Genomic DNA, 25144 nt, shown 5'->3' with positions numbered 1-25144 from the left:
GGCTGCCTTAGAAAATGATAAATTTAGATCTACACCCATTGAAAATGAAATAAGACAAAAGCATTGTTTTGTTAAAGAACGCGCCGCGTCAACTTGTTTCACATGCAGCTTTACCAAAAGTGAAGACAGGTGACTTGTGTGTGTGTGTGTGTATGTTACGGCTGTCTCGTGTGACGAAACGGCGGGCTAACTTCAAGTAGGCGAAGGGACTCCGCAAAGCTTATAAAATAACGAGCTCTCACGGGGGCTCGCCAGAGACAGCCCCACACACAATCACTGCAAGAGCTGGGGGAGGGAGAAAGTGAGAAAGCCACGGGGATCCCACGCGAATCAAGTGACAATATATTTCTAATTTTTTTTTCTCTCAGTGAAATTTCACGTTTCAAAGTTTGATTTGCCCTGAGCTGGTTATAGATTAGGGAGAGATCGACTCGACAAGCGTCATTCGAAACTTTCACAAGCCGCGGAGAGTTGCTGTGGGAGAAATTAAATATCTTATAAGAGAAATCAACTATCCTATAAGGGAAATTGTATTGTTTCTATCGGAAGCCTCTATTTCAAACTTGTTTGGATAGAACTCATTAAGGAGACACGACTTAACAGAATGTGGCTAACGATAATAATCGCGCTGACAGGTGAGAGATCAATGTAATATAACAGACATTTAGGTAGGCCTATGTAAACATAGGTCATGATCAAGTAGCATAGATCAATATATAGATATAAATATATTGCTTTCATTAAAGTTACAGCTACAATAATACTGCCTATGTAAGTATATTTAAAATAAAAATAGCTTTCATAAAAAAACAAGAGAAATAACATGAGATCACTATCAGATGTAAATAAGTAATAAGGAACTTATCGCGACGGTAGTGATAAAAGTACCTAGACCCATATAGTGTTAGGCCCAGAGTGAATACCTGTACTACAGTTTTTAATTGACAGGATTGACTCTATCAAGGTGATAGTGCGTGTGGCCTAGACCACATATACACCTACACAAACTGAACACACTAAATGACTTTTTATGCAATATTTACTTCGCCTAACACACTATGACTTCATAACAAATTTCACGCCCAGTATCTTTCTTTTCAAAACATAGGGCAACTGATTCATTCCTCTGCTTCTCTTGTCTTTCAATAGTGTTCTCAAGCCCACTTGGTTCCTTGGTGACTTAACAAATATCCGCTGTAACAGATCACAATTTCAAAACATTTGTTAAATCATCGTCTTTTGTTGAAATAGATTTGACATTTTCTTGAACTAGAACATTTAGACAATTTATTGAAACAGGCCATCTAGCCATTTTGTTGAAACAGGCCATCTAGCCATTTTGTTGAAACAGGCCATCTAGCCATTTTGTTAAAAACAGGCCATCTAGACATTTTGTTAAAAACAGGCCATCTAGACATTTTGTTGAAACAAGCCATCTAGACATTTTGTTAAAATAATCTGAAAACACTTCTTAAGAAATGTTAATATAATAGTTCTTCCACTTGGTCTAAACGGATTTATAAACAAGCATTACTCCCCCCTGACTGCATCTCTGGCATCTTCCATCTGAACCATCTTGCAAGCAGTAAACTAATGGACGCTGATAGGTCAGAACTCACCCGAGGGCCAGTAATTATCGTCCCTGGTGGAAACCTTTCATGGATGCCAAAACGACCCAGTATGCCCCTGTCTGGCATTATTTGGAACAAAGATAACCCACGAGACTCTTGACGCCTTCAGCTTGGACTAGGACTAAAACACTTAATGTAACTCAAAGTAAACATCTGCACTTGGATTCAGTGCTCACTCAAGGCACACAGTATCACGTGAATCCAGGGCGTCATGAGCAACACGGGTGACATGTGCACACTATTTAGAGAACATGCCTCACCCACTCTAACTCACAGCCATGACCTTTAAAGACTTCCTTCATCTTAAAGGCGCCCTACGCTTTGAGTCAATTGTCAAAACATTGAAAGACGACTAAACAAGGCAACACACACATTGCTAAACCTTTACATGCAAACACATTAAGATTTGTGACAGATTTTTGTTAACATTTTCCTAAGACCAACCATTTGGAGTCGAACACACTGATAGAATACTTCGACTTTTAAATCAAGTAAAACCTAAAAATGACTTTTAATATCCATTTAGTAGTTAAAGTAGCCAAAGTTTTGAAAGAAAATTTTAGTTGAAAGTTTTCTAGACCGACTCCATGTCATGTGGTCAGTTGTAAGATTTAAAAAGACCCGGAAGACATGACAAATAGTACCTCCAATATCTGGAAACAAATAAAGTGAGACGAATACAGGAACCTGTTCTAATGATTCGTATACTATTGTCGTTATACAGTGTCGAATATTCAGGGCAGTCCCTTACAATTGTGGGGCGCTATGCAAAACGGAATGCGCCGGGCTCAGTCCGGGTAGGGATAAGCATAGTGTCAAAATAAAGATTTTGTATAAAATACATTCGTTTTTGCAATAAATTTTTATTAAATGAAAGCTGACAGTGCCGTTTTCTTTTATCGCGCGTCTATTTTTCTGGAGATTTTTTTTAGTTTTCAGGAGATTTTGATAACTTCAGGAGATTTCCATGACTTTTTAAAATTATTTTGCAATTACATGAGATTTCCAGGAGACCTTGGAAAATCCGGAGTCCGCGGAAACCCTGTTATTATATACAAGTTATAATGGTTTAATTTAATAATTTACACAGAATTAGCGCGGGGCCTATGAAAGTGCGGGCCCACTGCTAAGTCTGGCCCTGCGTATACTATTGCCTCTGTTCTACAGTGTCGTATACTGGGCCTCACTGCCGTACAAGGAACCTCTGATCTAGTTTTCTTAAGTCTCATATCGGGCTGGCGTGTGAATACGACTATCTCTTCTTGTGCTTGCGAAATGTAATTTTGTTCTTCTTGATGCGTAGATCTAGTAACAATGACTAAAAAAAACAAAAAAAACTAGTCTATTGTGACAAGAAGAAAGGGGGACTCCAAACCAGATTTGCTAAATCAAGTGGGTCATTGTTCGCTAGTTTTAGGTTGAAGAGGTTTAGTGTTTGTAGTCAGGGTTAGGGGCTGCCGGATGGTGAGAAGGTGACCTTGCATTGAACATTGTAGGCTCTGTGCCAGGCATTAGGCCAGTGCTGACGTGTAGAGGGTTAGGGCGTAGGTATACCTATCAACGAACATGAATTAAAAGTAATGAGGAAAGTGTTTATGCCTTGTAATAGACTAGATCCAGTCGTCTGCTGAAAAGTTGAATCACAGGTTAGCATTGAGCGGACGGGGGCAGGATATGTTTAAATACTGGGATAATTAATTGTATTGAACAATTAGTGCCAGTGCCACCCCCAACCCCCCCCCTTTTTTTTTTGTTTAAATGAGGCACTGAAGTACATTAGTGTGTTGTGACCTCAGAACTACATGTTGTAAAAGCTAAAACATAATCTTTTAGTTTCTGATCAAATTTTAAGTGATAACAGAAATTAAAGCGTAGCTAGACATTATGGAAGCCAAAGGTCTAGAACAAAGTAGGTCTACATAAGCTTGACGGTAGTCCAAAGTTATAGCTTTCGTAGAACACAGAAAAAAAAAACTATTTTAAAATGACATTGAGCTAGAGATGTCAACTAGAACTATTTTAAAGTGACATTGAGCTAGAGACGTCAACTAGAACTATTTTAAAGTGACATTGAGCTAGAGACGTCAACTAGAACTATTTTAAAGTGACATTGAGCTATCTGACACGGGTCTCACTAAGAGTCTAACGGAATACACTATGAGACTAGAACTATTTTAAAGTGACATTGAGCTAGAGACGTCAACTAGAATTCAAAATTGTATTTACTAAATGTAAAAATCTTTGGTTGAAGTTACTCTAAAAACCTACGCCTTGCAACGGGTTCCAGAAGTCAAATATGTATTTTAAGAGGCAATAAAATGGCAATCGATGAGGCAGCATGGTGGAGCCTGAAAAGAAACTGTTCTAATCTGACATTGTGATAGTACTCAAGAATCGGTACTTGGCGAGTACTTGGGCTAGGATCAACCAGTGATGTTACTTGAAAGCAACCAGCAAGATACCACTGGCGATGAGACGTTAAAATAGAAACAACCAAACAATGGACCTCATTGGCACCACAGCGATGTAAAAAGAAAAGACAAATGCCATTTTAAATGGGCACAAATCCTGGGCACTTGTCAAGGGCTGACACCGTATTAGCCACCCAATGTTCCTGCGTGCGCCAGAAAGACGTACTGTTTAAGGTCAATAACCGTCACATGAGAATTGAACTTTTCAGACCGTATCTTCGTCTGAGTTGTGTTTACTAGACCAAGAGAAGTAAGTACAAGAAATGTTCCAAATCTAGAACAAGACAACGATTCTCTTTCTGTTATTTCTATTTATCAGAGGTAAATAAATAGTATTATACTGTCTTAATTTGCAAAGCCACCCTTTCGAGTCATTTCTCATAGTGTATTTCGTTAGACTCTTAGTGAGACCCGTGTCAGATACGACTTAAGTCAAAAGAAAAAAAGGAAGCAGATAGGTCTACATAAGTGATCCGCATTATTCTAGTGATTTCGTGGTTTGGGCGCTGCCTTTTGTTACGTTACATTTAACTTTCAGGCCTTCCTAAAGAAGTGCAGACGACAGGTGATCCCTTCAGGCAGATTTCGGACTAGGGACTAACACACACATCCATTCATATCTTATACAGGGTCAGTCCTCAATATTTATATCTAATATATAAATTAGAATGTAAGGAGTTAGTATGTATGTCCCTTATAGAAATCAAAACCGTTTGCCCAATCATAATGAAACTTGACATAAAACGATTCTTAGATAATAGCGATGATTTTAGGATATGTAAAGATGCCCTACGTCAAGAAAGTTTACTAGCTTTAGGTCAATGAGGCATCCTGACCAAGATTTTAACAGTTAAAAAAAGTATAGATGCCTTTTGTTATAATGTAAAATAAAATGCTGAACGAAAAAGAAACCCTAGCGAAACCGGGTAACTAAAGCTAGTATAGATATAAATATAGAATGACATCAGCATCTGTCTTTGTTTACAAGGGGATCGGGTTCGCATTATTGAGAAGCAATCCAATTTTTATATCTTCATACTTGATTCGCACCCTCATCACAAACATGATTTGACTTTTATCACGTTCACCATGACTTTGATTGACCTCCCCTTGACTGCACGCGCAGCAAGGTCGGTTACTCGTTATCTCGTGAGCATATGCCATAACAAAAAAAAAAAGAGCATTACCTACCCTTTGCGTTGTCTACACCACCTTCCCGCAACGCCCCAAATCTGAGACAAAGAGATCAAAGGGAGAAAATAAAGAAGCTATTTGTATGAAAGTGCGGGGGAAGAGAGAAGGCGGGAAAAACCACAGGGAAATGTTGCCTAAAAGTTGTATCTTTTCGATAAGAAATATTAATTTATGACAATAGCACGTCCATTTTTTAAAATGTTATTTTTAGAAAAAATAGCAACGGCCTTGACATTTAGATCTAACTGTAGTGTGCGTTCTATCGTATTCAACAAATGTATATCGTGTGTATCCCATTCAACGTGTACACTTATGTAAACACATCTAAGGATATACAGTAAATCTGTATTGACAATGATATACAAGTCTAACATGTTAGTTTTCAGAGCCAACATTCCAATAAACTTTTCTTTGTTTCAGCCTTTGTTCAGGTTCTTAAACTGGGGGAGGGGGCGGGGTATGATGGGGTAATGACTTCATCCCTCTGTCAACAGGTTATCCTTTACACGACTCATTTAGGCAAAGTCCTCATCCCTTCTAAGGCTAACACCAGTACTCTGAACATGGCTCATATTTGGGCAGGTTATCTTCATCCAGCTTAGACCAGGCGCAGGAGTCTTCCCCCCCCCTTTTTTTTTGCCTGTCTAATGTGACATGCCACTGACGTCTGCGCTGGACTTCCTCTTCACACAATTAATTAAAATGTCTTTCACGATAGAATTTCCGCCATAGCCGTCTCCCTCCTACTTTCTTTTGTTAACATCTTTAGAAAAAAGTTGTTTGCCCGGACGCTCTGCACTCCCTCTTTAAAGTTTTATACTCCCGACAAATAAAGTGTCCAATGTTTGATAAATTATAACATTACTTACCTACATAAATTCTCATAGGTCAGGGATAATAGAGTACTGCTATACGGTTAACTTATTTTAAGATTTCAACTTGCTGAAAGTTTTTAAATCAATTAGTTTTACATGATTTTTTAATTCTTTAAACATAAAATATATGCAGTCTGGCACTGTATGCAGTCTGGCACTGTATGCAGTCTGGCACTATATGCCTGAATAGTAAAAGTGATTAGATCTCTATTGTTCATTTTACTTTTGGAAGGAGGTGGCAGCGGACGGGCTAAGTGTACAACGTTTGGATTTCAAACCAAGGGAATCAAAGTTCGAATCATGGCGTCTCATTTAAAATGATCAAGTCCACAAGTCCACTAGCGCTAAACCGAAGCCCAGAAATGCCCAGACGGTTGGTCACTGCGCTGACCATGACATTAGTTAGGTCTCAACGTTTCAGTTAGACGTCAACGAGTTCCCGTGCTGTCAGCTGAACAGAATTAATGTCCGGCTTGTAGATGGCCAGGAAGTTTTTGTCTACACAAGACACACAACACACCTAGATATATACACACAGCCCCAGGTGAACGTTTTCTTTAGGGGGGGGGGGGAGAGATATTTTTCTAAAAAAAGGAAATAACTTCATAAATGTTCATCACATGACATGAGAACACATTTAATTAAGACATGACCAATCCTGAAATGAATGTAAAGTACATATAAGCTACCTGTTCTCAACTTAATGAATATTCTAAAGTTGCAAAACTACATTCAAAATCTGTGCTAAGGGTTCTCTAAAGTGCTGTGTTTGAAGTGCTTTATGGTACTGTATTACATCTCTAACTGCCCTGTTACAGAGCTCTCTAAGAGTCTAAAGAACCGGGCCACGAGTTCTCTTAAGGAACCGGGCCACGAGTTCTATTAACGAACCGGGCCACGATGCCCACGCAAAATTATACAATTAATATCCCACAGCATTAAGCTATTGAAGGGCTATGTCGATCCAAAAGTTCTCTAATGATAAACATCACAAAGTTGCTCATGTTTTACACTAATTCTATGAACGTTGGTTTCGTCCCCAGGTCTGTCATACATACAAGCCCACAAGTGGAGCTATGACGGTGAAGACGGTAAGGATCATACTGAAGATATCGGCATAGATATTTCCTAAATATAACTGAGGAACTATTGCCCAGAGGCTATTATAGTGTCTAAAAAGCCAACTATACTCTCTTGACTATCTGCCACCGATAAGCGATTGCCTTATCTAAATTAGAGTCGTGATACAGAGTAATACCTTGATTTCAGCAGTCAACAGAAAAGAGAACGTCATTTTTACAAATGCTTTAACCTTTTGTTTTTTTGTTTCACTTCCTTGTTCATTCCTTACAAATCACTTTCTGTTGCTCTAGTTTGTCAGCATGAAATGTAGAACACTTTATCACTAAAAGTGTTAATCTTTCGAATCCAATACCGCAAGGAGATTGACGATTTGTTTTAAGTTCTTACCAAACAATTCCCAGTTTTTTTCACGGCTCATGTTCTATTCCAAAGGTACTAATTCTTCAAGTCTTGTATAGTGAAGGCTGGAATAGATCTTTTCTAAATGATAATGCAAGGGCCAATCTCCGCGAGCCCCTTTTCTTAAAAAATATTCAAAAAATTTTTTTAGTGTATTACGGGCCTTACATGTTATTCCAAGCGGCCCTCTCGACCTCGTGATACCGGCCTATTAGGGTACCGGCCCAAATGTCCACATTGCTAGTCGCCCCTGATTTTGTCAATGCGTCTCAATCGAAGGAAGTGTTCCGATTTAATTTTTGTGTTAGCCTCTAAGCCAGGCCACACATCTGGGTGTACAATGAAATGACTTGGGCGGTGGAGATAAGTTCAATTATTTACATTCAGATAAAGTCGGGTGTTAGTGCAGCGTGCTACCGGCTACATTTTTTTATCAGCAGACGAGATAGACGCTGAATTAAAGAAACTGTGGAGTGAAGGTCAAGTATTGCGTCATTAGTGCTTAATGGTTAGAAAGCTGTTTTATTTCTCGGATATACATTTTATTAACACACACACATACACAACCCCACCTTGCCATTCATTCGCACACCGGTACACACACACACATACCCTCCCGACATTCCTTCGCGCCTCGTGTCTCACTCGTCATCGCCCTTATTTCTCAGCCCTAGAACATGTGTACATTTCTGTGGGTGACGTATTTCCTCCCCCCCCCCTCACCCTAAGGAAAACAATCACTGCCCAGGGCAGAACGCCCCCACCGCCCTGCCCTGCTAGTTTGGTAAGGCAGCAAGGGTCGACGTTTGGTTAATGAAGAGCAGGGCGAACATTTCAATGAAAAACAAAGTAGCACTGGGCGGCACTGTGGCGGCTGAACAAATGTAAAATAGACCTACACATGCAATGTGTTCATAAAGTTAGGCTCCTACTTAGAGACAATAAACCAAAAATTAAAATTTGTAGCAAACTTTTCACTTAGATTTAACCACTTAACCGAAGTTTAGATTGAGCCAGGACTGGAGCCACGTTGCTGGGAATGTTCCAATCTCAGGAATATTGTATTTTTAACAGTACGTATCAGGTACAGCAGTTGGTTCTGGATTTTTTGTATACAAGCGTTCATAACGCAAATTAAAGGATGGGAGGAGACATTTAAAGATGGGGGGGGGGAGCGAGTGTTGTGGATTGGGTGGGAGGGGGGTGTACAAATTTGACAGCCTTCTTCCACCCCACACCCCTTTTCCCGTTTGAAAAAAATGGAGATGCTGACATTTGATGAAAACCACACACGACCTGATGACATTTCCAGTTATCCAAACCTGTGCCTGGTCAGCCATCATGTTGTCCAGACCTGACACACATTAGTAGTGGGTGGGGGAGGTAAGGAAGGTGGGGGTAAACAAGTATCCAGGGTAAAAAAAAAGGAGGGGAGGGGTAGGCTAACAAGTTCATTAAAATATGCAAACAAAGGTGACCGAATCAGTTTACATAAATATTTGCACTTTACAGACACACATAAATATTTGCACTCTACAGACACAAGAAGTGATTGAAATGTTCTATATGATGTAGCATATATAGTTATGTATGTACAAATAGTCATAGAATCTAACAGACAAAGTAGTGCTACAGTAACATCCATTGCTAAAATGTTATATGTAAAACAATCATCCATTGCAAAGATCTAAAATTATATGTAAAACAATCATCCATCGATAAGATGCTATATTATGTAAAACTTGAAACGAAATGCCGTTAGGAGAGCGTAAGTGAAACCATTTCGTATGTTATAGTTAGTTATTCTGTTACCAAGAAATGACTCCATTAGTGCATTGAGTTCTTTAACGCAATAATCTTCAAAGGATTCGTGTTATAGTGAAAAACTAAGAAAACTTGTCATAATAAAATATACTGGTATTTTATAGCCTAAATTTACATATATTTTAACGTATGGATCTTAGACAGCTTCCATAGAACATTTCATTTTAGGTTCCTAGCTCACCTAATGGGAATAATTATAAACACAACCACAAACGCCTTGGTCTTAAAAAAAATGTATTTTACAGCAAATCTTGCAATGCTTTATACACAGTTGTCCCATGGCGAAAGCTTGATCCTAGTCCTTACTACCATGAAGACAGACCTAACCAACAAGTTCTAAGTTCTAAAGTGTGTACTAAAATGTATAAACTGTACAACGTTAACGACTTGTGTTCACACCCCTAGGTCCCCTGAACTGGCACAAAAAATTCCCCGGCGGCTGTGACGGTAAAAGTCAATCGCCAATCGACATCGTACCTGAGGAAACCACCTACAGCAGAAACCTGAAGGACTTTGCCATCTGGTACGACCCACCTCATCCTGATGCCAAGTTCTACATCAAGAACAATGGACATACTGGTTAGTGTTGATAGAATTGAAATGTTTTGTTTTCTTTACTTTTTGGTGAGTGAACTAATCACCATTGACAGTTAAGTAAGACACATCTCAGACATATTTCTATAATACCTAATGAAAACTTGTCTGAATATCTGTTGTCATGCAATGCTTTGTCTGTACCATGCAATACCTTTGTGTTTCAGCTCAAGTGGAACTTCAGGGCGAGTTCTATGTGGCTAACGGTGGTCTTCCCAACGTGTATAAAGCAGTACAGTTTCATTTTCACTGGGGCCATAAGGCACACCATGGATCTGAACACACAATCGACGGAAAGGCCTACCCTATCGAGGTAAATAAAAATCTAAATTCTTTCAACTCCCTCAAATATCTAACCTTTCTTTTCCTCCACAAGTTCAACTCAAAAAGATTGTTTTTATGTCTTCAGTACCTGATCAACTCGTACGACTGTAAAGCTGGCATAACTAATCTCAAACTTAAAAGTCGTTAAATTAAAAAGAAATTCAAATTGAAACATTTCAGTTTTAAAAAAAATTAATGCAGTTACGAGTGAAATTAAATAGATCCAACCCGTGTAATTTATTACCAGAAGTATCTTTGCTAATGATCTTTTAAAGTCTTTCCATAATTGTCCAGAGTGTTGATAGAAACAGAATCCTGTGTAGGACCCTCACTCCGCCATCTCTTGCAAGCCCCATTTTAACAGTGCTTATCCATTCCATTATAACTTTTAGTCGATGGTTAAAGGTTACTATTAAAACAAGTCTCAACCATTAACTTAAGAATTTTCTTCTACGATCTGCAGCTTCATTTGGTGACGTACAATAAAGATCTTTACAAAGACGTTTTAGAGGCTCTTCCTCGCACCGGAGGCCTGGCAGTCTTGGGAGTTATGTTTGAAGTAAGTAGAGCCGCTTTGATCAGTCAGAAACGTTTGTACTTTAAGAAACGTTGTTTAGCAAATCTAATCCAATATCTTGTTGCTTTTTGTCTGTAGATCTCAGAAGAAGACAACCCTGCACTGGACACTGTCATCAAAGCATTAAAACACATCAGACCACCCAGTAAGTATTACCATCCAACTGTATTTGATATTGAGCTTGCTTTTAATGAATGTCTCTATACTCGTTATTTCACACTGTAAGAGGTTGAGCTGCCATGTAGCCTAAATCTAAAATTGAACCATCGATAAGATACAGAAATATATGGGGATACTCAGGGCACTGCCTTTAAGAAAACAATTATACAGAACTCATTAGGACTTAACGTGACAATGTCAAACTTTTTCTTCAGTTAAAACAAGTTAGATGAAAGTCTGTAAATTACAAAAATGTTAGTGTTACACTTCAGACACTTTTTCCTTTCTTATTACTAGAATCTTCACATAGAGTCGAACTTCCAGCCTTCTCCATTCGCGACCTCCTCCCAAGTGACATCACCAGGTACTATAGATACAATGGGTCACTCACAACGCCAAATTGCTTTGAAAGTGTCATCTGGACAGTATTTGACAGGCCACAGACTATCTCCGAGTCCCAGGCAAGTTTCACATTGTAAATAGTCTTGTTCCTGAAACAGTTGACCATATCACGTGACTTGGTACAATAGTATATTTATGTTTGGGGACGTATTCCTTTGTAATTCCTACTAATGCTGATTCATATGTTATTCGATTCTCCAGTTATCAGAATTCCGTCGTCTGCTACAAGTGAAGCACAAAAGACATCGCAGATCCCTTGGTAAAGCCCAGTACATGCTCGAGCGCCAAGCAGAAGACATTAAAGCTGAGCTCGGACTGGACGTACCGGTAAAGAATTAGTTCGAAACTAGTAGAACTCAGGTCTAAGCTCGAAAAGGAGTGTACTATTTTAACCACCGCTAAATTTTTTTTTTATTTCCTTTAGGCGACTGATTTACTCGACAAAGCCACCAGTCTATATGAATACATGTCTGACATGCCTGCCAAGACAGACTCTGGTCCAGGCAAGAGGTAACACTGAACGTGCTTAGTTGCTAGCGAGGCAGTAGTAGGGTAGACAACTCATGATATTTTAACATGTTTCATGTTACACTGTTTACCTCCCTTAGATACTAAACTAAACTTGTGATTTTACAGTGTGAAAGACGAGAAAGCTGGTGGACACAACTCTGCAGAAGACAAACACCACGGACCAACAGCATCATCGGGAGAGGTGAATATTTGAGATTAATACATGTATTACAATAGAAATGAAATAAAGGTCTCTATAATGTGGATATAACTATCAGTGAGAATCGCTCAACACAGACTTGTATTCAACTCTTTAACATTAAATGGGAAAAATCGGGAAGGGGAGATTTTATAAGACAATAATAACACAAGTAAATTGAATAAGAGAGCCACGAATATATATTTCAAATTAGTCGTTCTAGTAAAAGAAAAATAACTTTTATAATTTATTGTCAAACGTTAGTACATCAGGCTCTAAGTTTCAACTAAACCCATTATGTACCATTAGGAGTCATACCTTAGCTTAGAGCACAACAAATAGTCCTAAAATCAAAACTGGACCTCGTAATGTTCTAAACCGTTTCCAACTGTTTCAGCATCATTCCAAGGAGGGCGATGAAGAGCACGAGAACATGGTCAACAACTACAGGCCAGTACAGCCCATTCATGAACGCAGGATCTACAGGAGCTTCAAACTGTCGGTGCCAGCCCCGGTGCCCAAAGAAGAAGCCCACTATGAAGAGACAAGAACGGGGGCTTACAAATCGAACAAAAATTCCGTGGCCCAGGCTGTATCATCTGTCTCCCTTCTGCTGGCAACGCTCATCCTTAGTGTCATCTTGTGTTAACTTCATTCAACAACTTATTTATAAAACCAATTAAGCTTTAATTAGAAAACTATTAGTTGGAAGACTCAAGAAAACTATTAGTTGGGCTTTAATTAGAAAACTATTAGTTGGAAGACTCAAGAAAACTATTAGTTGGGAGATTCGATAATGTAGCTAATAGTACTACATGTAGCAATGATGTACCACAAGTTGCTACTTTAGTATTTCAGGTAGCTGCTATTCAGAGGAAATGAATGGTAAATGGAAATAGTGGTTCAGTAACATTTGGTACAAAAAAAAAATCTAGGAACAGAATTCAGCGACATAGTTTGTAAGTAATAGTTAAAACATTATACTGATGAATGTCACTAGACGTTGTGCCCACTGTTTTGATATTGACTTCAATGTACATATGTTCAGAAGGCACCATGGGACAATCTCCACAAATGAAAGGGAAATTACATTATTTATATCAGCCTGTGTAATGAAACATTGTTTCGTGGTCTGTTTTAGACAGTTGTTTTTAATGTAGTTTTAAAATAGTTGGTTCTATCAATACTAGTTGTAGTTTGTATACATGATGAATGTTTTAAAATGTTTCAGAATGTCAAGCAACGAGTTAACGCATGAGGTGTGTGTGTGTGTGTGATGCATGCATGTGTTTACCTGTTATTGGCTACCTGTTGTGACTATGTACTTTAATGTAATCTAGATATATTTGTGTACCGTCTGTTATTATCGTTAACTAATAAAATACATTTTTAACAGAAAACTTTCTTTAGTGATCAGTTCTTATGGGACAAGTAATAACAAATGAAATGACAGCATGACAAGTTTTCTATAAGGGGGAGGGGGGTAAGCTTATGTCCTTAAAGGGGAAACTCCGATGGTTTTCAAATTTGAGTTATTTTACATATTTATAATCAGCGTAAAAAGTTGTAATAGTAAACATTTTACCTTTTTTTTATTTAAACGCGTAGCAACATTTATATTTAAAAATTGACAACTAAAAAATAAACGTTCATAGATGTTTTTAGTTTAGGCATAAAGCGAATCTAGATGTTAACCTATCGTATCGCAAGTGGCTGTTTGGCTTACTGACGGCCTAGTGATTGGCTTGGCCATAGTTATGGTACAGTTGTATATATGGATAGAGAGATAAAGCTTTTGGGTAACCAAAAAAATAGTATAATTTTCTTCTACACCTTAGTATAATTTTCTTCTACACCTTCCCTTTCCCGAAAAATAAATAGATCGCGTGTGTAACTGATTAAAGGCTGGCCTTTGGTCATGGCAAGACAACCAAGCAATAGTGTGTGTTGGTGGGCAGGCGAGAAAATACACACTGCCATAGTTAGTCAAGCATGAAGGATCTACTCTTAAACACGTATTTTTTTTATTTGCTTTCTAGATTTAATTGCATAGACCTAAATCTATTTCTTTTACGGAGAGTGTAAGTCAATAGATTAAATTATGCCTGTGTTACGTCATATAAACCCGTGAAAATCTGACCGTTTTGGATCGAGGCCAATCGACATAGAAGGCCTGATCACTGACCTGCAACGTCACAACCAGTGTGCAGTTTAAAGCAATGGCTCGTTGCCACTTGACAGGTCTGTACGACGTGGCAACGAGCTATTGGTCTCCACTGCCCACAGGCTGCAACGTTGCAGGTCAATGTTCAGGCCTTCTCTAGCGAATGGTCTCGATTTGGATGCTTACTAAGTTGTTGAAAATAAATTAAAAAGAATATTTTACGTAAATCAAAACACTTATATAAAAAATACAGATGTTCGTAGTATGGCAGAATGAAAGGGAAGCAATGAGACGGTTATAACAAAATTAATTATTCCGATAGTTTCCCTTGAATGTATAGAAACCTATTAATTGCATTATGTGGTACTGAAAAAAAAGGGGGGGGGGTGTACAAAACAGATTTTAACTTATGAATATCCAAACATATTTTAGATGTTTAATCAAAAACACTAGATTGTTCATATTTCCTTCAATGGTGATATTAAATACAATGAAAATCCAGAAAAAAAAAAACTAGGACACCATACTTATTTTCAGACTTTCTGCAGCATTGGTAATCATGCACGCTGGTTGGATTTAAATTCATTGAACATCAGACAGAGAAACATTTTGTAGAGGTATAATTCTCTTTCCAACACTCGACTTCAATATGTTCATCAACACCATTACGTAAAGTTCCCCTTTCAAACCTGGCGATCTATAGAGCAGATGATGTTAAGGTCGTCTGTTTCTTCGGCCAACGGTCAACGAGCGGGATGTCATGTGGCCCGCACAACGACCAACCGCCTTACTTTTTCCCAACTGGGTGGACTCAGGGGAGCCCTAAAAATCCCAGTCTAACCGAGATTCGAACCCAGGACACCAGGTTCAAAAGCCAAGCGCTTAACCACTCAGCCACCGCGCCCTTTATCAAAACCATACGAATGACAATAATTTCAACCTGTTTTAAAAAAAATAAGTAAAAAAAAAATAAAAAAATCAACATTTAACTTTCAAACATCTAGTAAATGCACAGAGTAAAACTAGGGTGGAGAATGTCATCCGAAAATGTACTTTAATACGATTGACCAGTAGTATGACAGATTCTTGTTATTATTGTTTCATTCTCATAGCACTTTAGGCACGTCTTCGTTGTATTGACTCTACATTTCAACTTAGTTTCAAATGTGAATTAATAAGGAAAAGTAATTGAAATAAAATAACAGAAATGTAATTGAAATAAAATAACAGAAAAGTAATTGAAATAAAATAACAGAAAAGTAATTGAAATAAAATAACAGAAAAGTAATTGAAATAAAATAACCATCACAATAATGAAATAAGTTGTAACATGGTTTCTAAATGTATTTTTTTCCCTATCGACAAGAACAAACATGAGATTCTATTTTGAGAACTGGAGAGTCAGATGGAGCAGTTAAAATTACGTAAGTGGTTGGTGGTCAGTTAATGAAAAGTCCAGAAGCACTTCCTCCCCCACGTCTACACTCGACTCCCCCTCTCCCCCAAGGGTCCAACTGGATGACCAAAGACTAACGTGCTTTTATAGGAATGAAACCAATCTAGGGACACTTCGATTTTACTTCTCAACAGGCCGCCGTCTCGTGGTACAGTGGTCAGTGTCCTTATTTATTGCCAGGCGTTCATTTGGTTGTGATCTGTCCCGAGTGACCCAGGGGGCTAGACATTCACATGTTTAATGGCGGACCTGTCTTAATGTTAATGGTCATTACCGGAGGACTCGCCGTGCTCACAGTCAGAGTAGCGAAATGACCACAACGTGACCTAGTATTGGCGTGTCAACAACTTGTTTACACACTTAGCAAACAAACACATGTGTCAAGCTGTCAGACGTCAAGAAAAGTTACCTCGAATTAGGGGCCAAAAACACGAATATATTCCACAAAGTCTAATTAGAGGGCAACAACACGAATATATCCCACAGTCTAATTAGAGGATCTCACAGAGTCTAATTAGAGGCCAACAACAGGAATATATCCCACAGAGTCTAATTAAAGGCCAACAACACAAAGATATCCCACAGAGTCTAATTAAAGGCCAACAACACAAAGATATCCCACAGAGTCTAATTAGAGGCCAACAACACAAATATATCCCACAAAGTCTAATTAGAGGCCAACAACACAAAATATATCCCACAAAGTCTAATTAAAGGCCAACAACACAAATATATCCCACAAAGTCTAATTAAAGGCCAACAACACGAATATATCCCACAAGAGTCTAATTAGAGGCCAACAACACAAAATATATCCCACAGAGTCTAATTAAAGGCCAACAACACGAATATATCCCACAAAGTCTAATTAGAGGCCAACAACACAAATATATCCCACAGAGTCTAATTAAAGGCCAACAACACAAATATATCCCACAGAGTCTAATTAAAGGCCAACAACACGAATATATCCCACAAAGTCTAATTAGAGGCCAACAACACAAATATATCCCACAAAGTCTAATTAGAGGCCAACAACACAAAATATATCCCACAGAGTCTAATTAGAGGCCAACAACACGAATATATCCCACAAAGTCTAATTAAAGGCCAACAACACGAATATATCCCACAAGAGTCTAATTAGAGGCCAACAACACAAAATATATCCCACAAAGTCTAATTAGAGGCCAACAACACAAATATATCCCACAAAGTCTAATTAAAGGCCAACAACACGAATATATCCCACAAGAGTCTAATTAGAGGCCAACAACACAAAATATATCCCACAGAGTCTAATTAAAGGCCAACAACACGAATATATCCCACAAGAGTCTACTTAGAGGCCAACAACACAAAAGATATCCCACAGAGTCTAATTAAAGGCCAACAACACGAATATATCCCACAAGAGTCTAATTAGAGGCCAACAACACAAAATATATCCCACAGAGTCTAATTAAAGGCCAACAACACGAATATATCCCACAAGAGTCTACTTAGAGGCCAACAACACAAAAGATATCCCACAGAGACTAATTAGAGACCACCAACACAAATATATCCCACAGAGTCTAATTAAAGGCCAACAACACGAATATATCCCACAGAGTCTAATTAAAGGCCAACAACACGAATATATCCCACAGAGTCTAATTAAAGGCCAACAACACGAATATATCCCACAGAGTCTAATTAAAGGCCAACAACACAAAGATATCCCACAGAGTCTAATTAAAGGCCAACAACACGAATATATCCCACAGAGTCTAATTAAAGGCCAACAACACGAATATATCCCACAGAGTCTAATTAGAGGCCAACAACACAAAAGATATCCCACAGAGTCTAATTAAAGGCCAACAACACGAATATATCCCACAGAGTCTAATTAGAGGCCAACAACACAAAAGATATCCCACAGAGTCTAATTAAAGGCCAACAACACGAATATATCCCACAGAGTCTAATTAGAGGCCAACAACACAAAAGATATCCCACAAAGTCTAATTAAAGGCCAACAACACGAATATATCCCTCAGAGTCTAATTAAAGGCCAACAACACGAATATATCCCACAGAGTTTAATTAGAGGCCAACAACACGAATATATCCCACAGAGTCTAATTAGAGGCCAACAACACAAATATATCACACAGAGTCTAATTAGAGGCCAACAACACAAAGATATCCCACAGAGTTTAATTAGAGGCCAACAGGAATATCCCCTCACACACTATGTTCGCACTTTCTCATAAAATCCTTTTTTTTTAACAATCTGAAATTCAGAGTTTATCGAGAACATAGAATAGCGACAGGAATACATGAACACTAAATCAGAATAGTGATAGTAATAGTCGGACATCACTAAATCAAAATGGCGATTTGTTAAAAATTCTCAGACATCAATGCTCCACCAGAATGACGATAGCTGATTACATAGAAATTACTTGTCCACCAGAATGACGATAGTTGATTACATAGACATTACTAGTCCATCAGAATGGCGATAGTTTAAATGTTGCCATCACTGCTCCATCCAAAATGTGTTAGTTTAAAATAGACACCAGCAAGAGACTAGTGATCCACTTCTAAATTCTCGTTAATGACACACATTGAAAACAACGGACAATTATTGTGGCGCTAATGTTAACAGTGACTACTTTGAAGATGCCGACAGAAGGAAGCTCCATTGTTTTCTCCTTGATCTCTTCCACACGCTTTTCGTTAGGTTTCATTCAATGAACGAACGTTTCTCCAGGCATTTATCACCTTGCCAGCCAAGCAGAGGTTCACCCCTCTGACTGCCTAACCGTTTCCCGGCCCTCCCAGTGACTCCATCAACTGGCATTTCACTTTCGTAACGCTGGAGTACACAGGGAAACCTGAGGAGTAACGGAGCGTGAAATCAATGGTAGGTAAACGATGCCCTTGTGACAGTAAAACATAACGACTTTCTACCCGTTGACTTAAGTCTCTCCCCCTCCCTTTCTTTTACCTTCGCATAACAAAGCTTGTTGTGAAATCACTGGTTTATTGGCCTTCAAGGACAATTAAATGATGGCGCCTTGGGGGAGGGACGGGTTTGTTTTCACCTTTGCTATAACTGAGACATCTATGAAAGACATACTCGACTGTATCATTGGCATAGTTGTTGGAATTTGTTTTTTACAGGCCATTCAGAGTAAGACTTACTTTGGGATTTATAGCAACTCTTTTGTTTTTCATTCTGTCAGAAGACCGATCAAGTAAAGGTCATCAGTTTCTTTGGTTAACGAGGGGGTCATGTGGCAAATTCAACGACCAACTGTTTTACTTTCCCCCAACTAATGACAGTACCCATTAGAGTTGGCTGTCCTAAAAATCCTGAACTTTAAAATCACAGTCTTCGAGGTTCGGAAGGCAAACGATTCAGCCACGTAACATCTTTTGGGTAGTCTAGACATACGTGTCAATTTAGACACTTCAACTCTACTCAATCGGTATAGATTTGGTGTCCATATTTTACATACCGACGTCACATCTTAAACATTATTTATATTATCCGAATTAGGTGACGGCCAGTAAGTGACCTAATATAAGTTTTTAATCCATGTATATTTCAAATTTATTGCATAGAATTAAAATGTGTACGCTTTTAAAGAAAATGTGTGTGTGAGAGAGAGAGAGAGAGAGAGAGGTAAAAGAGATCCTTACAACTGAGTCACTCATTGATTCTGACAACTTGAGTTTTAAAAAAAAAATCCTCCCACTTTTCCCATCAACCCCTCCAGGGAAACACGCAAAGGAGGGATAGGGGGGGGGGCTGCTATCTACGGTAGTCAAGTGACATCTACAAGTATAATCTGGTGTAGGTCCTTTTACTTTCTCCCACAGGGACTTTCTGGGATGGGAGTTAACATATCGAACACGGCTGTGGCGTGGGGAACAAGGGGAGATAGCGGCAGGCTTGTTGGAGAAAATCTGGTCCCTTATCATTCTCTATCCATCTTAGTCTTTGGGCCATTAAGAGGTTGTTTTTTTTTTCAATTTATTATTTTATTTCACACACGAAGTAAAGAGAAGGGGAAACAATCAAGTAGGTCTGAGCTGAATAGTGACATCAAGACTCCATCAGCTATCTATCCAGCTAAACAAATGTGGAATTGATTTTTTAAAATTATAATTCAAAATGGAAAAAAAAAAAAAAAAAAAACTTTCGTTTCAATAAATACACAAATTTGTAAGTGTCTTAGAGAGTTTCAATGTATTTAGACAATTGAAATTCTAAAAGGGTGTTAGAAAGTTTATATGTATTTAAATCAATCATTATAAAATTTACAATATATTTATAGTCCAGAAAAAATAGAAACCATATTTAGGTCTTATAGTGTAGGAAAGCTTACACTTGAGTCTGCTCCAAAATTAAAACTATTCCAATGTTTGATTTAAGAAAAGGCTTTAGATTCATATGTAGAATGCTATCAGTTCATATACAATGAATGCACATTGAGACATCACTACTGAAACACAAGGTATGTCTAGATCCAGTTATAAATAGATGTAAACAAGGGTTTATAAATAGAATCTGGAGCAAGAATTTTTATTTACTTCAAGACAGACATTCAGTGAAAAAAAAAATAAGACGATGGATAAGATGGAGAGAGAGAGAGAGAGAGAGAGACTGAGAGAGAGAGAGAGAGAGAGACTGAGAGAGAGAGAGAGAAAGAGAGAGAGAGAGGGAGACTGAGAGAGAGAGACTGAGAGAGAGAGAGAGAGACTGAGAGAAAGAGAGAGACTGAGAGAGAGAGAGAGAGAGAGAGAGACTGAGAGAGAGAGAAAGAGAGAGAGAGAGAGACTGAGAGAGAGAGAGAGAGAGAGAAAGAGAGAAAGAGAGAGACAGACTGTGAGGCGTGAGAAAAAGAGAAGAATAAAAGCAGGAAGTTGTCTGGAACATGAACAAGTCAATAAGATTGGAAATTCAAGTCTCATGCCTATGCATGGCTCAGCACGGGTGAACACAAGGAGGAGCTCTCCCCCAGAGAAAACCCAATTCTACTTAAGTTAGGGCACAACTATTTCAGGCCGCTCACAAACCACGTGACTACTTGTCTTCAAAGTGTCCAGCAGTGGAACACACGTTAGATGTTTCTCATTTAGGTTGACAATCTCTTATCCTAAACAATCTTCTTTTGTTGTTGTTATGGGTGGGTGGGTGGGTGGTTGTTGGGTTGCAGCTCCAGACAGCTAGACCAACCTATCCCGCAATTATAAACTCATCAATTGGAATACAAACTTGAAATTCTCTTTAAGTAACAAAATGAAATAGCGTAATTTTTTAGTACAACTATTTACAGCTTTTGAATCTAAAGTCTAGAAGTAAATGAATTATACATAAAGTCATAAGAAGTCACAAGATTTTGTTAACATCCCATTTCATGGTCCATATTCTGTTCTCACCATTCATTATTCCCACGCGTCTCAGTCTCTCCCTTTCATCAGCAGTCTCCCTCTTAGGCGCGGTGGCTGAGCGGTAAAACGCTTGGCTTTCGAACCGGGTGCCGCGGGTTCGAATCCTGGTGAAGACTGGGATATTTAAGTACGGGATCTTTGGGCACTTCTGAGTCCACCCAGCTCTAATGGGTACCTGGCATTAGTTAGGGAAAAGTAAAGGCGGTTGGTCGCTGTGCTAGCCAAATGACACCCTCGTTAACTGTGGGCCACAGAAACAGATGAATTAATATCACCTGCCCCATAGATCTCAAGGTTTGAAAGGGGGGAACTTTACTTTGACCCCCCTCTTATACCTGTTATATATATCTTCTCCTTCGTGGTTGAAGACGAGCACATTTCTCATTTCATATAGACTCGAAGATGACTGTAAAGTCCAATTCTCGTTTTAAAAAGCCGGCCGCATATGTGGCATGGGTGGGTTAGGTCAGTTGCAGATAGGCCTGCTTCTTCTCTCAGCTTTTTGTTGGTTCGGCGCTCTTTCACCCTGGCCACTCTTCCTGCTTCAAATCTTGAGACTCCGAGATTCACAGCTTCACGCCATGAGGAGCGATCGAGAGCTAGTGCTTCCCAGTCGTGAATGTCGATATCGCATTCCTTGAAGGAGCTATTGAGAGTGTTTTTGTAGCGCTTGTATTGGCCTCCCTGGGAGGGCTTTGCTGCACACAACTCCCCGTACAGAAGTCGTTTGGAAAGGCGTTTGTCTGGCATGCGGAATACATGTCCCGCCCATCGAAGTTGGGACATTTTTAGTGTCGCATTGATGCTGTACATGTTGGACAGTCTTAAGATTTCTGTCTCTGGTATGTGGTCGGACCAACGCACCTAATGGATACTCCTTAGACAGCGTGGAAGGAGTTTAACTTTTTTTGTGTGGTGGGTGTACATTGCTTTGAATACAAAGCTTTTTATCAACACGTCCTATAATATAATATAATATAATATAATATAATATAATATAATATAATATAATATAATATAATATAATATAATATAATATAATATAATACATAATTCGACTTGAATTTATATATATTAGCAGACTTAAATCTTTCCAGAAACAAAAAAAAAATTGTCAAAAATAGCAGACGAGTGCGCACTACACCAGACACTTTAAGCCAGCCATTTCCTTGTTGTCTGGTGACGTCTGCAAACAAATATGAGAAGCAAAAGATCCCCTACCCTTAAATTCCCCCCCCCCCTTTCCCCAAAACCGGTCAAAAAAAGAGAGGGGGGAGGGAGAAAGATCATAATCGTCTGCTGCAGTAAAACATTCAATATCTTCCTGATTCAATCAAAGATTTACCAGAGTTGCTGTTCCTTGTGGAAGCTTATGATGCCAAGTGCTAGGGAGGAGATAGAAGACGACAGGGGAGGGGAAAACAAAAGAAGGGGGGGGGGGGTCAACGAAATTCAGAAAAGGATCTTTGTATGCTTAAGATTGTCTCGGTGTGTAGATCATTGGGTGTGTGATAAAATATTGACACCTGACACTAGTGGATCTCATAAGTGGAAGAGACAGCCTTACTTTCGCTGCAAAACTAAATGAAAAACTGCTACGATTAACAAAGGGGTATTAAGAAAACATCGCAAACATCTCGCCACCTGTCAGTCATTGCTGACATATGCCAAACATGGTGAAGATGCCGCCACATGTCAGTCATAGCTGACATATTCCAAACATGGTTCAGATGCCGCCATCTGTCAGTCATTGCTGACATATGCCAAACATGGTGAAGATGCCGCCACATGTCAGTCATAGCTGACATATGCCAAACATGGTGAAGATGCCGCCATCTGTCAGTCATTGCTGACATATGCCAAACATGGTGAAGATGCCGCCACATGTCAGTCATAGCTGACATATGCCAAACATGGTGAAGATGCCGCCACATGTCAGTCATAGCTGACATATTCCAAACATGGTTCAGATGCCGCCATCTGTCAGTCATTGCTGACATATGCCAAACATGGTTCAGATGCCGCCACCTGTCAGTCATTGCTGACATATGCCAAACATGGTGAAGATGCCGCCACATGTCAGTCATTGCTGACATATTCCAAACATGGTTCAGATGCCGCCATCTGTCAGTCATTGCTGACATATGCCAAACATGGTGAAGATGCCGCCACCTGTCAGTCATTGCTGACATATTCCAATCATGGTTTAGATGCCGCCATATGTCAGTCATTGCTGACATATTCCAAACATGGTTCAGATGCTGCCATCTGTCAGTCATTGCTGACATATTCCAATCATGGTTCAGATGCCGCCACATGTCAGTCATTGCTGACATATTCCAAACATGGTTCAGATGCCGCCATCTGTCAGTCATTGCTGACATATTCCAATCATGGTTCAGATGCCGCCACATGTCAGTCATTGCTGACATATTCCAGTCATGGTTCAGATGCCGCCATCTGTCAGTCATTGCTGACATATTCCAAACGTAAACTAAGTCCTAACAGGCCTAGACTCTAGAGAAAATGAAAGCAGCTGACACACTTACACCAACACAATGTCATCTTACGGAATGTATAGACTCGTAAGTTGCCAACAGTTTCAGCACATGTCCGACAAGTGCGATACACACAGAAGTTCATTTTAACATTGAAGAAAAGTTATGTATGTTATATATTTTAATAATTATAACAGCAACAAAAAAAAAACAATATAAGCGTGGGCTACAGTTTGTTCATAATATAATATGACAGCTCCTCCTTTGTGGTCGAAGACGAGCCCATTTCTCATTTCCTATGAGAACGAAGATGACTGTAATGTTCAATCCTCACTGTAAAAAGCCGGCCGCATACGTGGCATGGGTGGGTTTGGTCAGCTGCAGATAGGCCTGCTTCTTCTCTCAGCTTTTTGTTGGTTCGGCGCTCTTTCACGCTGGCCACTCATCTTGCTTCATATCTCGTGACACCGACACTGACCGCTTCACGCTATGAGGTGTGTATAACATAGTAAATAGTACGAAATCTACAAGACAATTTTTAGCTTTCAAAATTTGAATAAACCACTTTTGTTTAGTATCAGTAGCAAAAACAACGAATCAAACCAATGGCATTTGGAGCCTACACGCCAACAAGATAGCACTTTAGTCAAACCTGTCGGTAAGATTTGTTTAGCGATCCCCGGAAGGGGAATAGCCGCTATTAGTTTTGTGTGCTCGGTCTGTCCGTCAGTCCCGTTTACATCTCATAAACTAGAAAAGATATTGAAAGTCCTGTATCAAGATATGTTAGTTCTTTCCAAGTTTTGATCCAACGGCTATTTTTTTCATTTCTGAAAGCGAACAATTTAATTTTTAAAGCAACTAAAATAGTAATTTTTTCATAAAAAAAAAAAACCATTTATACAACTATTCATTATGAATAGTAAATAACACGGGAGAGTATTTAGTAAGGGAGGTGACTATTAAGCATAATTTCAACACATTTATGTAGACGGTTTTAGTTTTTTTTTGTCCCTAAATTATTATTTTTTGTTAAAGTTGTATTACTAAATTAAGTATTTTCTGTCTTATTAGCTATTTAAATGTTAAACAAACTGTTTACCTTTAAAAAAGGAAAAAAAATCTATTTGGTAGTTTTTCATATTATACACCTGAAATAGAGTGGATCGAAATACACCAGTCGTTAAAATTACTGAAAAGTATACCCATCCTGTCCCAAAATACATTTGAACTAAAAGTAGACAACCCAAAAACAAAACCGCAGTTACTGCATTAATGTATGAACTTGACCATTTCAAAAATAAATTTGTTATAATCTTTATACCAGTGG

General features: G+C 38.8%; 2 protein-coding genes across 2 annotated transcripts in view; one reads left to right on the top strand and one right to left on the bottom strand.

Moving 5' to 3' along the window:
* Positions 1-25144, bottom strand: part of LOC106072714 (phosphatidylinositide phosphatase SAC2-like) — a 159723-nt gene that overhangs the window by 66630 nt on the left and 67949 nt on the right. The window lies entirely within an intron of this gene.
* LOC106060201 (carbonic anhydrase 14-like) lies at positions 241-13642 on the top strand. Its single transcript, XM_013218000.2, has 11 exons — positions 241-635; positions 7215-7262; positions 9883-10056; positions 10239-10384; positions 10859-10954; positions 11051-11117; positions 11429-11592; positions 11735-11860; positions 11958-12043; positions 12170-12245; positions 12640-13642. Exons 1-11 carry the CDS (start codon positions 605-607, stop codon positions 12889-12891), a joined length of 1266 nt encoding a protein of 421 aa, XP_013073454.2. The 5' UTR covers positions 241-604; the 3' UTR covers positions 12892-13642.

This window comes from Biomphalaria glabrata, chromosome 1 (assembly GCF_947242115.1).
Source record: "Biomphalaria glabrata chromosome 1, xgBioGlab47.1, whole genome shotgun sequence".
NCBI lineage: Eukaryota > Metazoa > Mollusca > Gastropoda > Planorbidae > Biomphalaria > Biomphalaria glabrata.
This window is presented reverse-complemented; position numbering and strand designations above follow the sequence as displayed.

Bases quoted from the DNA above. Each gene is read 5' to 3' on its own strand.
- LOC106060201 (XM_013218000.2), top strand. From the start codon at position 605: ATGTGGCTAACGATAATAATCGCGCTGACAG. The intron at 636-7,214 runs GTGAGAGATCAA...TTTCGTCCCCAG, and splicing joins GATAATAATCGCGCTGACAG to GTCTGTCATACATACAAGCC. The intron at 12,246-12,639 runs GTGAATATTTGA...CAACTGTTTCAG, and splicing joins CAACAGCATCATCGGGAGAG to CATCATTCCAAGGAGGGCGA.